The 10,842-nt window shown below is 39.3% G+C and overlaps 1 protein-coding gene across 1 annotated transcript; it reads left to right on the plus strand.

The window, feature by feature from the left end:
- Positions 1 to 1,386: 1,386 nt before the first annotated feature.
- SERPINB5 (serpin family B member 5) lies at positions 1,387 to 9,814 on the plus strand. Its single transcript, XM_018076882.1, has 6 exons — positions 1,387 to 1,561; positions 4,265 to 4,402; positions 5,441 to 5,558; positions 6,768 to 6,910; positions 8,331 to 8,498; positions 9,420 to 9,814. The coding sequence occupies exons 1-6, from the start codon at positions 1,388 to 1,390 to the stop codon at positions 9,810 to 9,812; spliced, it is 1,134 nt and encodes a 377-aa protein (XP_017932371.1). The 5' UTR covers position 1,387; the 3' UTR covers positions 9,813 to 9,814.
- The last annotated feature ends 1,028 nt before the right edge of the window (positions 9,815 to 10,842 follow it).

Consider the following 10,842-nt stretch of genomic DNA (forward strand, 5'->3'; position numbering starts at 1 on the left):
TGGTGAGGTCTTTCCTGGTTAGGATGCAACTGTTATGAACTAAGTAAATGAATGTTTGAGACTGCACTATTAAATAGTCAATTCTTAGAGAGAAATCCCTGTCCTTAAGGTGTTTCTCCAATGATTAGCAAACCTCCTACCAACCTAGGAAATAACCAATTTTCTTTTGCTTAATAGGACCCTTAGATGAGTGTCTGAGTACGAAATGCAAATGTAGATAGGTATGTTTGTGGATAAGAACACACCTTTTTAAAATCACCTTTCTATACCATTTTTATTCCACTATTTTGCTGGTTTTGCTGGAGAGAGTAAATACTGGAGACACCTTTTAGATTCTGTATGAAATCTTATGCCTTTGGAAGACTTTCCCAATATTTGTTGTTTCTATTTCCTTTCTGTCTCTTTCAAGAGCATTGATGGAGCTGTTTAACACCAGTTTTAACAGTTGTTTTTTTTGTTTGTTTGTTTTTTTAGGAATACATGATATTTAGGGTAGAGTAGTGTCAAATTCACTTTGCCAAAGGGGGTCATCTCTTGTGTGCTTGCTGGTCACAGACTGAAATTCTGTGATTCACCCTTGTTGGCTTGAATCTACACAAATGTACCTATACCAAAGTGCAACTTTGGGTATATGAAAGCAGCCTGGAAGATGGGAATAGCCTCTGGCTTTCCTACAGCATGGACTGCAGCAACTCTCCCTTGGGCCCCCTGGGTCATTCCTGACTGCACAGATCATCTAACAGCACTGTGGCAACTGCAGTTATTAAGAATGGCTAGGAAAATATTTTCAGTTAAAACAGTGTAAGTGATGGGTGGACACACAGCAGTATTTGTTTTTGAAGGCCTCTTTCAAATTTCTAGAACAACCTCAACCTATAGGACCAGACAGCTTTTTGGAGACTCCTAGCAAGGCCAGAGAGAATGGGGAATCAACCCTCAGAAGAAGGACATGTAAGCTAAAGCTTAATGAACAGTTAGCCATGAAGAAAGAGATAGAGAAGCTATGAGACCACTAAAGGCCTGCCTAAGAGCCAGGAGGGCCCAGAGCATAGGCAAAGTACCTTCTGAGTTGGCATATTTAATTTAAGTGTATCAATTAAAAACAGATTAAATTCATATGTGATCCAATTTGACTCAGTATGCTTGGGTCACCCTGACCTACACAGATTTCCCCAAGTTCTTCTGGTAATACTGGCTCCACATAACATGTGGCATTGCTAGCTGTCACTTGAAGATAATGGCTATTACTAAACCTCTCCTCTCCTCGGTTCAAGCTATCCAGTTCAGATACTGGTGCCCAGCTTCTTTCAGTTCTTTGGCATAGCCCCTAGTGCAGGAGCTAGAATTACAGCCTGAGTCATCTCTCTTTTCCCTTTTCTGTTTCAGGATGACAATGGATGCTCTGCAGCTAGCGAACACTGCCTTTGCGGTTGATATGTTCAAAAAACTATGTGAGAAGGACAAAACAGCCAATATTATTTTTTCCCCACTGTGCACCTCAACTTCTCTGGCTCTGGCATATAAAGCTACGAAAGGTGATACTGCAGACCAAATGAAACAGGTAAACTGTCAGCAACCTGTTTTGTTGTTTTGTGGCTGCAAAATTATACGGCTGTTGTAGATATCTTTCTTATTTATTATTGTTAATATTCTCTTCGATGTCTGTTTCCTTTAAATCAGACTTCAAGCCAACCATCTGAATTTCCTGAACAGTTCCACACTCCATAGCCCCACACAACAAAAGACAAAACCTGTCATAAAGAAAAGACTTTTCAAGTGTGTAGAAGGTGGAAAGGAACATGGCAGAGTCCTTAACAATTGCATTAAAGCCTTGTCTCTTTTTAGTGCAGCGTTGTTTCTGGCTGCAAGCCACAGTTGAGATCACTGCATTTTCTGGATAACTGTTTATTTTTTATTCAAAAACACCTAGGCTTTATAGAATTGGAAAGAATTTTGCCATTGTCTGTCAGCAGCAAGTATGCATAGCAGCCCTGCCACTGGCATTTCCCTTTTCTCCTGCAAAGCTGCTAAGAGGAGGCAGATGCAGCAGAAGGGGCACAATTTCAGCTTGTGTTTCTCCTCACAAGCAGCTCATGGTGTTCAAAGGGTTTCCAGCACCATGATGCAGCATGGCAGTCATGATTAAATCAGTTTATCAAGCTCACTCTGGGGTGGAGGGAGTCAGCCCTCCAGCCTCTTCTGCTTCCTCTGTGTAAGCAGAGATAGGTCTAGTTCCTTTTTATCCCAATGAGAGTCCCCATGGTTTCTGCAGTTACCTAAAGGTGGATTAGAGGCAAATTCAGTATGCATTTGTATGCTGATCATCACCTGGCTCTGAAAGTTTCTACATATTTGAATGCATTTTCCCTCCCTTGGGAATTCCTCCCTGTACTTTCTCATTCACCGAAAGCACCTCCGAGCACACCCCTACTTATGCCACAGATTACAGTGAATCTTGTGCTGTTCACAGACCTACACTGCAATATGTCCATGAAGATCATAGAACCCTAGAATGGTTTGGGTTGGAAGGGACCTTGAATCCCCCTGCCATGGGCAGGGACATCTTCCACTAGACCAAATTGCTCAGGACCCTATCCAACTTGGCTTTGAACGCTTTCAGGGATGAATCTTGTAGGCATTGCAAATTTTTTTAAACAGCATTTTTCTTTTAAATTTAAAAATTAACTCTAGTGGGTTTTTTAAAAATTTTTATTTTTAATTTTTATTTTTAATTTAAATGTCACCCTGAAGCTCCCTCACGATTTCAAAATTCAAGCGTTGTCTTTCTGATGGGAGAGTTCAACATATTAACCTGCCCTTATTTTGTTTTCACTTGTCTCTGCACTTTGCTTTGAACCATTGCATAATAATAAGTTAGCTTACACATCCAGAAGTGGAGCTCTATTACACAAGCACATTTATATTTCATATTTCTCTAGTGGTATTTAAAAAGTGCTGACTTCAGGTACTAAGGAGAGCTTGGTATGTTTTTAAATGTAATATCTCCTACTTTCCATGTTTATTCTAGCTTCTGCCTGTCCCTGAGTTCGTGCTTGGGTTTTAAACACTAAATACAAAAGGAACCAGATTGGCAGCTGTACTCTGGAACATTAAAAAACTTGTGCCAAAAGTTCTCTCAGGTAGAGAATTGCAGTAGCTTTCTCTTCCAACACAGTTCCCAGGCACAGAAGCTTTCTGTGCTTAACATGCAGAGAAATAAACTGTTGAAGGAAAAGGAAATAAGTTGAGAAAGCTGTTTCTGAAGAAATGACCATGGAGTTTGTCTATGAGACCTGTACTGGTGTGTGTCCTTGGGAGTTTATTTCCTTCTGCTCCCACTGAGCAAGGAGAGGGGAGGATGTGGAAAGGTGACTAGAAAGAGCAGCAGTTTGTTGTGTCTTTGAAGAGGTGATGTGTTCTGAAAGAGCAGGAGTGATGTACAAAGGGAAAGAAAGTCACTAATGCCTGCTATGCCTCACGCAGAAACTTGAGTCAGACGAGGAAGATTGGGCAGGCTGCCTGTAATGAAACAGCCACCATCAAAGACCCTGCAATAAATAGGCATTAAAAGTTCAGTTTGTATTTATAGGGTTATTTTCAAGCAAAGGCACCAGTAACCTCTCACCTCTGGTGCCTAAAAGCAACAAGTTTTAGGTCAACTCTGTACTTCCTAGAACTGGACTTGTCATTCCCAGGAATTGGAAAGTGGCCATGTGTGGGTCAGCAGCCCTACTCACAGTTATACTGTGTCTACCAAAACAGACACAGTTATCTGATCAGTTTTTGCTGAAATGTCATGTGATGTCATGTATTAGTCACAGCAGTGAGAAAACCTGATGATCTGTCAAGCATTTTTAAAGGTGTAGCCCACTTCTAGAAAGGAGATTGTCTGCGATCTTCATTTATCTATCTTAGAAGCTCCATATTTTTGGAAGGAAATGTAAGTTTGGTGAAAACATTATGACTCCATACCACAGTTTTAGTTGACCAGCATGAACAGCTCTACTGATTTCTTTGGACTGCTCACAGGAAAGAAATATATTTGGTTAAAGTTCTGGTAGGATCAGGTTTTTAGATTTATGTGAGGATGTCAAATAAATAAATGATTTTTGAGTAACAACAGTGAGAGGCTCTGTCATCAGCTTAAATACAAAAAGCCACAGCTCTGGTCACAAATTAGCATTATTTTTTGCTAAGCTGTTCGAAATGTTTAGCTAATGGTAACAAAGAAGATGCTTAGTATTTTACTATGTTCATTTAACAGGTACTCCATTTAAAAGATGTCAAAGATGTTTCTTTCGGGTTTCAGACAATAACTTCAGATGTTTCCAAACTCAGCTCCTTCTTTGCACTGAAAATGGTCAAACGGCTGTTTGTAGACAAGTCTCTTAATCCTACCACAGTAAGTACTCTAGGAAAACGCTGGTACTGTGAATTGCTTAACCATTAGGTTGACGGATTATTGTGTCAGATTGCAATGTTATTTAAAATAAATTCTTTGAATTTTGGCTGTTTCTTGACTAGACTCAAATGATGAACAGCTGCCATAGAAGTTTGTAGGAGGATGTATGAGTCTGCTGCTTGAACTCAAACTGTGCAACTATTACAATACTTCTAATTTTTTCATTAATATGCTTTAGGTCAGTAGCTAGATTGGTTTTGAATGCAAAATAACCTCTATGCCACATCAAAGTCTTTGCATGGCAAGTATGAGTGAAGAGGAGTATAAAAAAAGTTGATGGTGCAACTGTGTGTCCAGTTCACACACCCAAGTAATTACTGCATAAACTGTTGTTTTTTAATCTGTGAGGCAGAAGCCTAGCTATTGAAGCAAAACAAGTGAATAACTTTATAAGTTCTTTATAACTTATGAACTTTGCAAAAAACTCAGAAGAATTCTGTATGTGTTGGGTTTTTTTCCCTGAAAGTTGTCATTGAATAGGGTCCCAAGAAAGATAACATCAGCCTAAAAGTCATGTTTCAGAAAACTCAGCATGCTTCAGTGATGCTATAATCAGATTGTCTACTGTTCAGCCTCTGACACAGCAAAGGCCAATACCCATCCAGAGCAATAAATATCTCACCTGATGAGGAGAGACATGATGGGAGCAGCCTGTGGCCTTTATCTCAGTCTTACCCAGGCCTGGACTGAGGATTGTTTTATTCTTTTGAACTCTGGCAACATGGTCACTCCTGCAATATTGAAGTTACTTTAAAGCTGCTGATGTAACACCATTGGACTGAACACAACCTTGGGAGCAATGTGCTGGATGCAGCTGTGCATCCTGGTTGTCACGTGGTTATTTAATAGCTTTCTATCATAATGAACTCCTCAGCTACCCCATGGTGAAGCTTGAGAGGCTGATGTTGAAGGCTCTTAAAGAATCATTAAGTGGATGACACTTAACCAGGCATGACTTTCATTCCCTGTATCTTTCAGGACTTTGTCAACTCCACAAAGAGGCCTTTTCCATCTGAACTGGAATTAGTGGAGTTCAAAGAAAAAACTGAGGAAACCCGACAAAAAATCAACAAATCTCTTTCAGAGCTAACTGATGGTGAGTACAGCTTAACCTTGGGGATGCTGTTTGCCTCTTTGGACAAAGATCTTTGTCCTTGTGACACTTCTTTACTAATGATTTTAGAAGTAAATACCTAGTGAAAGCAGTGGGACTAGACCTACTATTTGAACTCATGAGGATTAGCAGCATCAGCCTGTTTTGAAATCACTGACTTCACTACTGCAGCACTTCTGAAGGTGGAAATGTGAGACTGACCGTGCATTAGCCTTGGGGAAAGCTGCTCACATTTGACTGCAGCAAGATGATTTGGGAGAATGACAGGTCCTGGTTGTGGAGTGTCACAAAACTCTGACACCAATATGTTGAGCCCAGACCCTAACTCCTTTAAAAGCTTTATTTTAATGGGAAGTACTTGCTGGACTCTGAATTTCAGGCTGTTAATCAATATACCACCTCCTTTTGCCAGTGAGGGTAACACAAGCAGATGGGCATCTCTTATTTGCCTTCCTACGGAAGCCTGGGCAGAGATGGCTCTGGGGTTGGTTGCCACCTGTTGCCCTCGTGTGGTACAAATAAGGAAACACCATTTACGAGTCTGGTCCTTCCAGGCTGGAACAGGTGTCCATGTGGAAGCATCTTGCCCTTCAAAGACAGGACTTGCCTCCCCAGAGCTCTGAATTCAGGGTCAGTTATGGCAGTGCTTGAACAGGTCTGAAACAGAGAGAAAACATGTCATTTACATCTTCTTTTTGAAGTCTGTCACAGTATTTGGTTATTAAATGTAATCAGAGCAGCATTTTTTGTTATTCTGGTAATTTTATTCTCATGTATCAGTTTAGAAATGAGTAGCTGCTAGTGCTAGTGTGGAACTTCCCTTCAAGTCTTACTGTCCAAATGACAAATGTTTTTTCACTTACATCTGTTGAATGTCACTGAAAAATGAGCACCTTCTTTAAGGTATTGAAAAAAAAGCAGGAGACATAGTTTTGATTCCATGCAATATAAGCCAACAAAACATGTAATTTGGAAGATCTGCTTTGATCCTAAATTCCATATCAAAAATTAAGCTGCAATTTTAAGTAAGTACTTCTTTTTGAAATTTTCCATTAGAAATAAAATCTTTTATCTATGAGATGCAGGACAAAAATGTTTTTAGTTCAGTGAAATGCTACCATATTCACTTGAAGCAATTGATATAATGTTAATATATTGTTGTATTAACAACCACCTTAAACTTGTTCACAGGCAAAATGGAGAATATTTTGAACGAGGATAGTGTAAGTGGTGAGACTCAGATCCTTCTAGTTAATGCAGCTTATTTTGTCACAAACTGGATGAAGAAGTTCCCAGAGGCAGAGATCAAAGAATGTGCTTTTAAAGTCAACAAGGTATGTTATGAAAAAAATAAAATAAAATGGAGTACTGTTTCTTCTCATGAAGATGTAAACTTTGATCTAAGGAAATGACAACAAGACAAAATGAGAAATGTTTTTTACCACAGCATTCTTAGACTCTATCTAAACTTATATGGTGTTGCAAGGGTCTCAGACTGTCCTGTTAGTGTGTCAGTGAGTATATACCAGTTAGTATGTGATCTGAGTACGAGTGATCAGAAGCAGCCATTGTCTGTAAGGAGATGCACATTCTCATGAGTAGCTTATTCCAAGAGATTGAAAGGTTGGAGGAACCAGAGGTTGCACCTAAAAACCAGCAGAGGTGAAGCATGAAACACTGCATTTCTCGTAGTCACAGAGATAGTGAAATATCTACAACTGTTACACCTCTTTGAGTACATCCCTTAGGTGCCTGGCCCTGTGTTTTCCTCAGCAGAGGTGTTGCCCCATCAATCTCCCTCTTTCCAACCAGGCTCAGGTCTGCAGCCTTCTGCATATTAGTCCTGCTTAGCCATGAGGTCCAAATGGGTGTAGCACCTATGGCTGGTGCATTCAGGAATCTGTGACCAGTAATGAATATTGTAATCAGACAGTCAGCTTTAAACCAGGATACAAAGCTGCACAACATTTGTGAGATAGAGAGATTATACTCCAAATATATACATGTATACCTATATATATATATAGATGCAAAAGAAAAGTTGAAGTTTCAGGTTCACTAAAAATGTTAATAAATTACCTATTCAACCAATAGTTTCAGCCAAAAAAATTTAAAAAATTATACAATCAACACTAAAATTTTTAAGTGAAACATCTCAACTTTTTTTTCCAATGTAACATTTTCTACTGAATTTGAATTTTGAATGTTTCCATGTGAACAGAACAGTTTTTTAAACCTTCTTTATGAAATAAAGAATTTTTTTTGTTTTGTTTTGTTTTTTTTCATTCACAAAAAGCAAAGACATAGGAATTTAGGTAAACCTGAAATTTCTTCTTATTCTATTTCAGCTCCTGAACCAAAAAATCAATTATTCATACGAACAGCTTGACCTTCACTGTTGAGATGTGCTCAGTGCCTGACACTTACTGGCATTATGTATATAGTATAGTTTGTAGCACTCAGGGAAAAAGGCATGAAGGGCCACCGATACTAGGTAAATTGCTCTTTTAAGGCACACCCCCAATATGTTGCTATTGTATTAAGTAGAATACCGTCCCACTTTTCTTTGGAAAGCTGCCTACTGTAAAAAGCCAACATTGTGTTTTGCTGCTGCTTTCATTACCTATGAAAGCCAAAAAATTCTGTGGTGGTAACTCAATATACTACTTCCAGGCAAGCTTGCAAACTTTTCTGTCTCAGCATCTGATTTGTGAATTAAAAGGAATGAGAGATTGTTTCCTCTATGTTTTGCAGACTGAAACTAAACCAGTGCAGATGATGAATCTGGAAGCTACTTTTTGCCTGGGATATGTAAAAGATTTAAATGTTTCCATCCTTGAGCTTCCATGCCTTAACAAACATATAAGCATGCTCATTCTGCTACCCAAAGAAATTGAAGATGAGACCACTGGCCTGGAGCAGGTGAGGGAAAAAAGTAGAATTGCTATGATACTTCCTTGGAAACAGCCCATTTATAATGCCATATGTATATGGAAGGTTTTTGTTATTTTGAAGCAATGCGTAAGGAAACAAAAAGTAAGTTTGTGAAAATTAATAAGGCATTTCCTAAAGAACAACAATTTCTTATGTCATTTCTCTATGAAAATTTTAGAATATATTTTCACTCCTCTTCAAAGTTCATTAAGGACTAATTAATTAATTAATAAAATTATTTAAGATTAAAAGACAGATAATCACACAGTTCTCCTTTGTAATTTGCTGCAACTGTCCACAAATTTTAAAGGCAGGAAGAATGTGTCTTTGCATCTGGAAGATACTTTCATACGCCCTAGTAAATAACAGAACACACATATCTTAAAATGCCTTTCTTGATAGCAATTTGTTGTGGCCCCACATTCTGCCTCCTCACTTTCCAGTTTTAAAAAAATTGCTCAAACAGCTGCATGTTTGATTGAGATCAGGCTCTGTATTCAGAGCATTTTTCTGTCCCAGATAGCAGCAATTTCTGATCCTCTGCAGGATCAGGAATAAAGACTTTGGATCTCTACCAGTTGGCCAGGTGTAACCTGGGTAGGGACTGTATTTCTCAGGTTCCTTCATATGGTTGTTGAGGTGATTGCTTATCAAAAGCTTGCCAGAGCATGCACATACAGTAGATTTCTTCTAGAGGCCAGTCCTATGGATTAAATCATACTTGCACCGATGTAACTGAGAGTATGTTAAACCTAAATGCTGCAGTTGTTAATTGAAAAGAACAAGTTGCCTTTTGGACTTTATGTTTTGGAGACTTGATAGGAGAGAGAAGTTCAGGAATGGTCTGGTTTTTTTTCCTCTCTTTCCTTGGACTGCTCATTAATTTCCTCTGTTCCTTTACGTTTTCAGCTGGAAAAGGCACTGACTCCTGAGACATTATTACAGTGGACCAATCCCAGCATGATGGCCAACACCAAAGTGAATGTATTTCTTCCAAAGTTTAGCATAGAAGGTGACTATGACCTGAAGCCACTTCTGGAAAGCCTGGGAATGACAAATATCTTCAATGAAAGTGCATCAGATTTCTCTGAGATGTGTGAGACAAAAGGTGTGGTTTTGTCAAAGATCATCCATAAAGTCTCCTTGGAAGTAAATGAACAAGGTGGCGACTCCCGAGAGGTACCAGGATATCGGATTCTGCAACACAAAGATGAATTTAAAGCTGACCATCCATTTATCTTTTTGTTTAGACATAACAAAACTCGCAATGTGATTCTCACAGGCCGATTCTGTTCTCCCTAAGCAGGGCGTATTCATTATGAAAAAGCACATTTACATTTATGGTGGTGCGTGCTCCTGTAAAGCTTGTCATCTTGACAATCATCTTTGAAAGGAAATCTAAGAGTTTCATATATTGGCTGGGTAATACAATGTACTCTATATATGCAGCAGAACTAGTTTATCTCCTTATGTTTCATCCCCTTAAGCTGAAGGATTTCCATTGTGAAAAACACCATTGAGAAGTATCCCAGCCTTGCAACAAGAATATTCTGTTCCTCTGTGACACCTTTTTCCCAAAATGAAGTGAACTGAGAGCCTGATTTAAGACAGACCAGGGGTTGGAAAGGGCTCTGGGAAGACATTCCTGCTCCCTAGTCAAACCACTCTCTCTTGTGACTCAGACTCTCTGGATTCCTAGTGCCTATAAGGAGAACTGTGCACATGTGGTGTGATAGCTCTCCCCTTGGACCTGGCTGCACTCTGGTGGTCCAGGGTGCCCTACAAGACCCTACCAATGCTCATTGAAACAGTGCCCAAGTTCTGCAGCATAGCTAAACTATTCAGGCTGGCATCAGAATTTGCATCTGTGAAACATCAGTCACACTGAGGCCTATGGATGCCAGAGGCAAAAATCATGGTGACAGAATGTATACCCAGAAGACTCTTCAGCATGAGCTACATCATTTCCCAGACTGGGGAGGTTGGATTCTTCTGTGTGGCATTTTTTCATTCAATCCCTTCAGACACAGAAGATGGGACAAGTTCAGCGCAGTTACAAAGAGCCCTGTTGTATATATCCTAAGAAAAAGAACATTATGCAATTCAAGGATAGAACACAGTTGGATTAATACTGGAAGTGCCACACTTCTAGTTCTGAATTCAGCATTAAGGAAACTCCTCTACAGTTACTTAATGTCTGAAGCATGAGAAAGAAATAAGGACTTCAACTTGAGTGAAATTAACATTGTAATTACTAGTCTTCAAATTCCACATGAGATCATGGTAATCAGATTTCATTTCTATCTAGAGACTGCCTGCTGCATATGTTCAG

This window comes from Manacus vitellinus, unplaced genomic scaffold, assembly GCF_001715985.3.
Source record: "Manacus vitellinus isolate BGI_N305 unplaced genomic scaffold, ASM171598v3 scaffold_33_pilon, whole genome shotgun sequence".
NCBI lineage: Eukaryota > Metazoa > Chordata > Aves > Passeriformes > Pipridae > Manacus > Manacus vitellinus.

Coding starts and splice junctions, on each gene's coding strand:
- SERPINB5 (XM_018076882.1), top strand. CDS start 1,388: ATGACAATGGATGCTCTGCAGCTAGCGAACACTGCCTTTGCGGTTGAT. Junction 4,403..5,440: donor AGTCTCTTAATCCTACCACA/GTAAGTACTCTA, acceptor TGTATCTTTCAG/GACTTTGTCAACTCCACAAA. Junction 8,499..9,419: donor AGACCACTGGCCTGGAGCAG/GTGAGGGAAAAA, acceptor TTACGTTTTCAG/CTGGAAAAGGCACTGACTCC.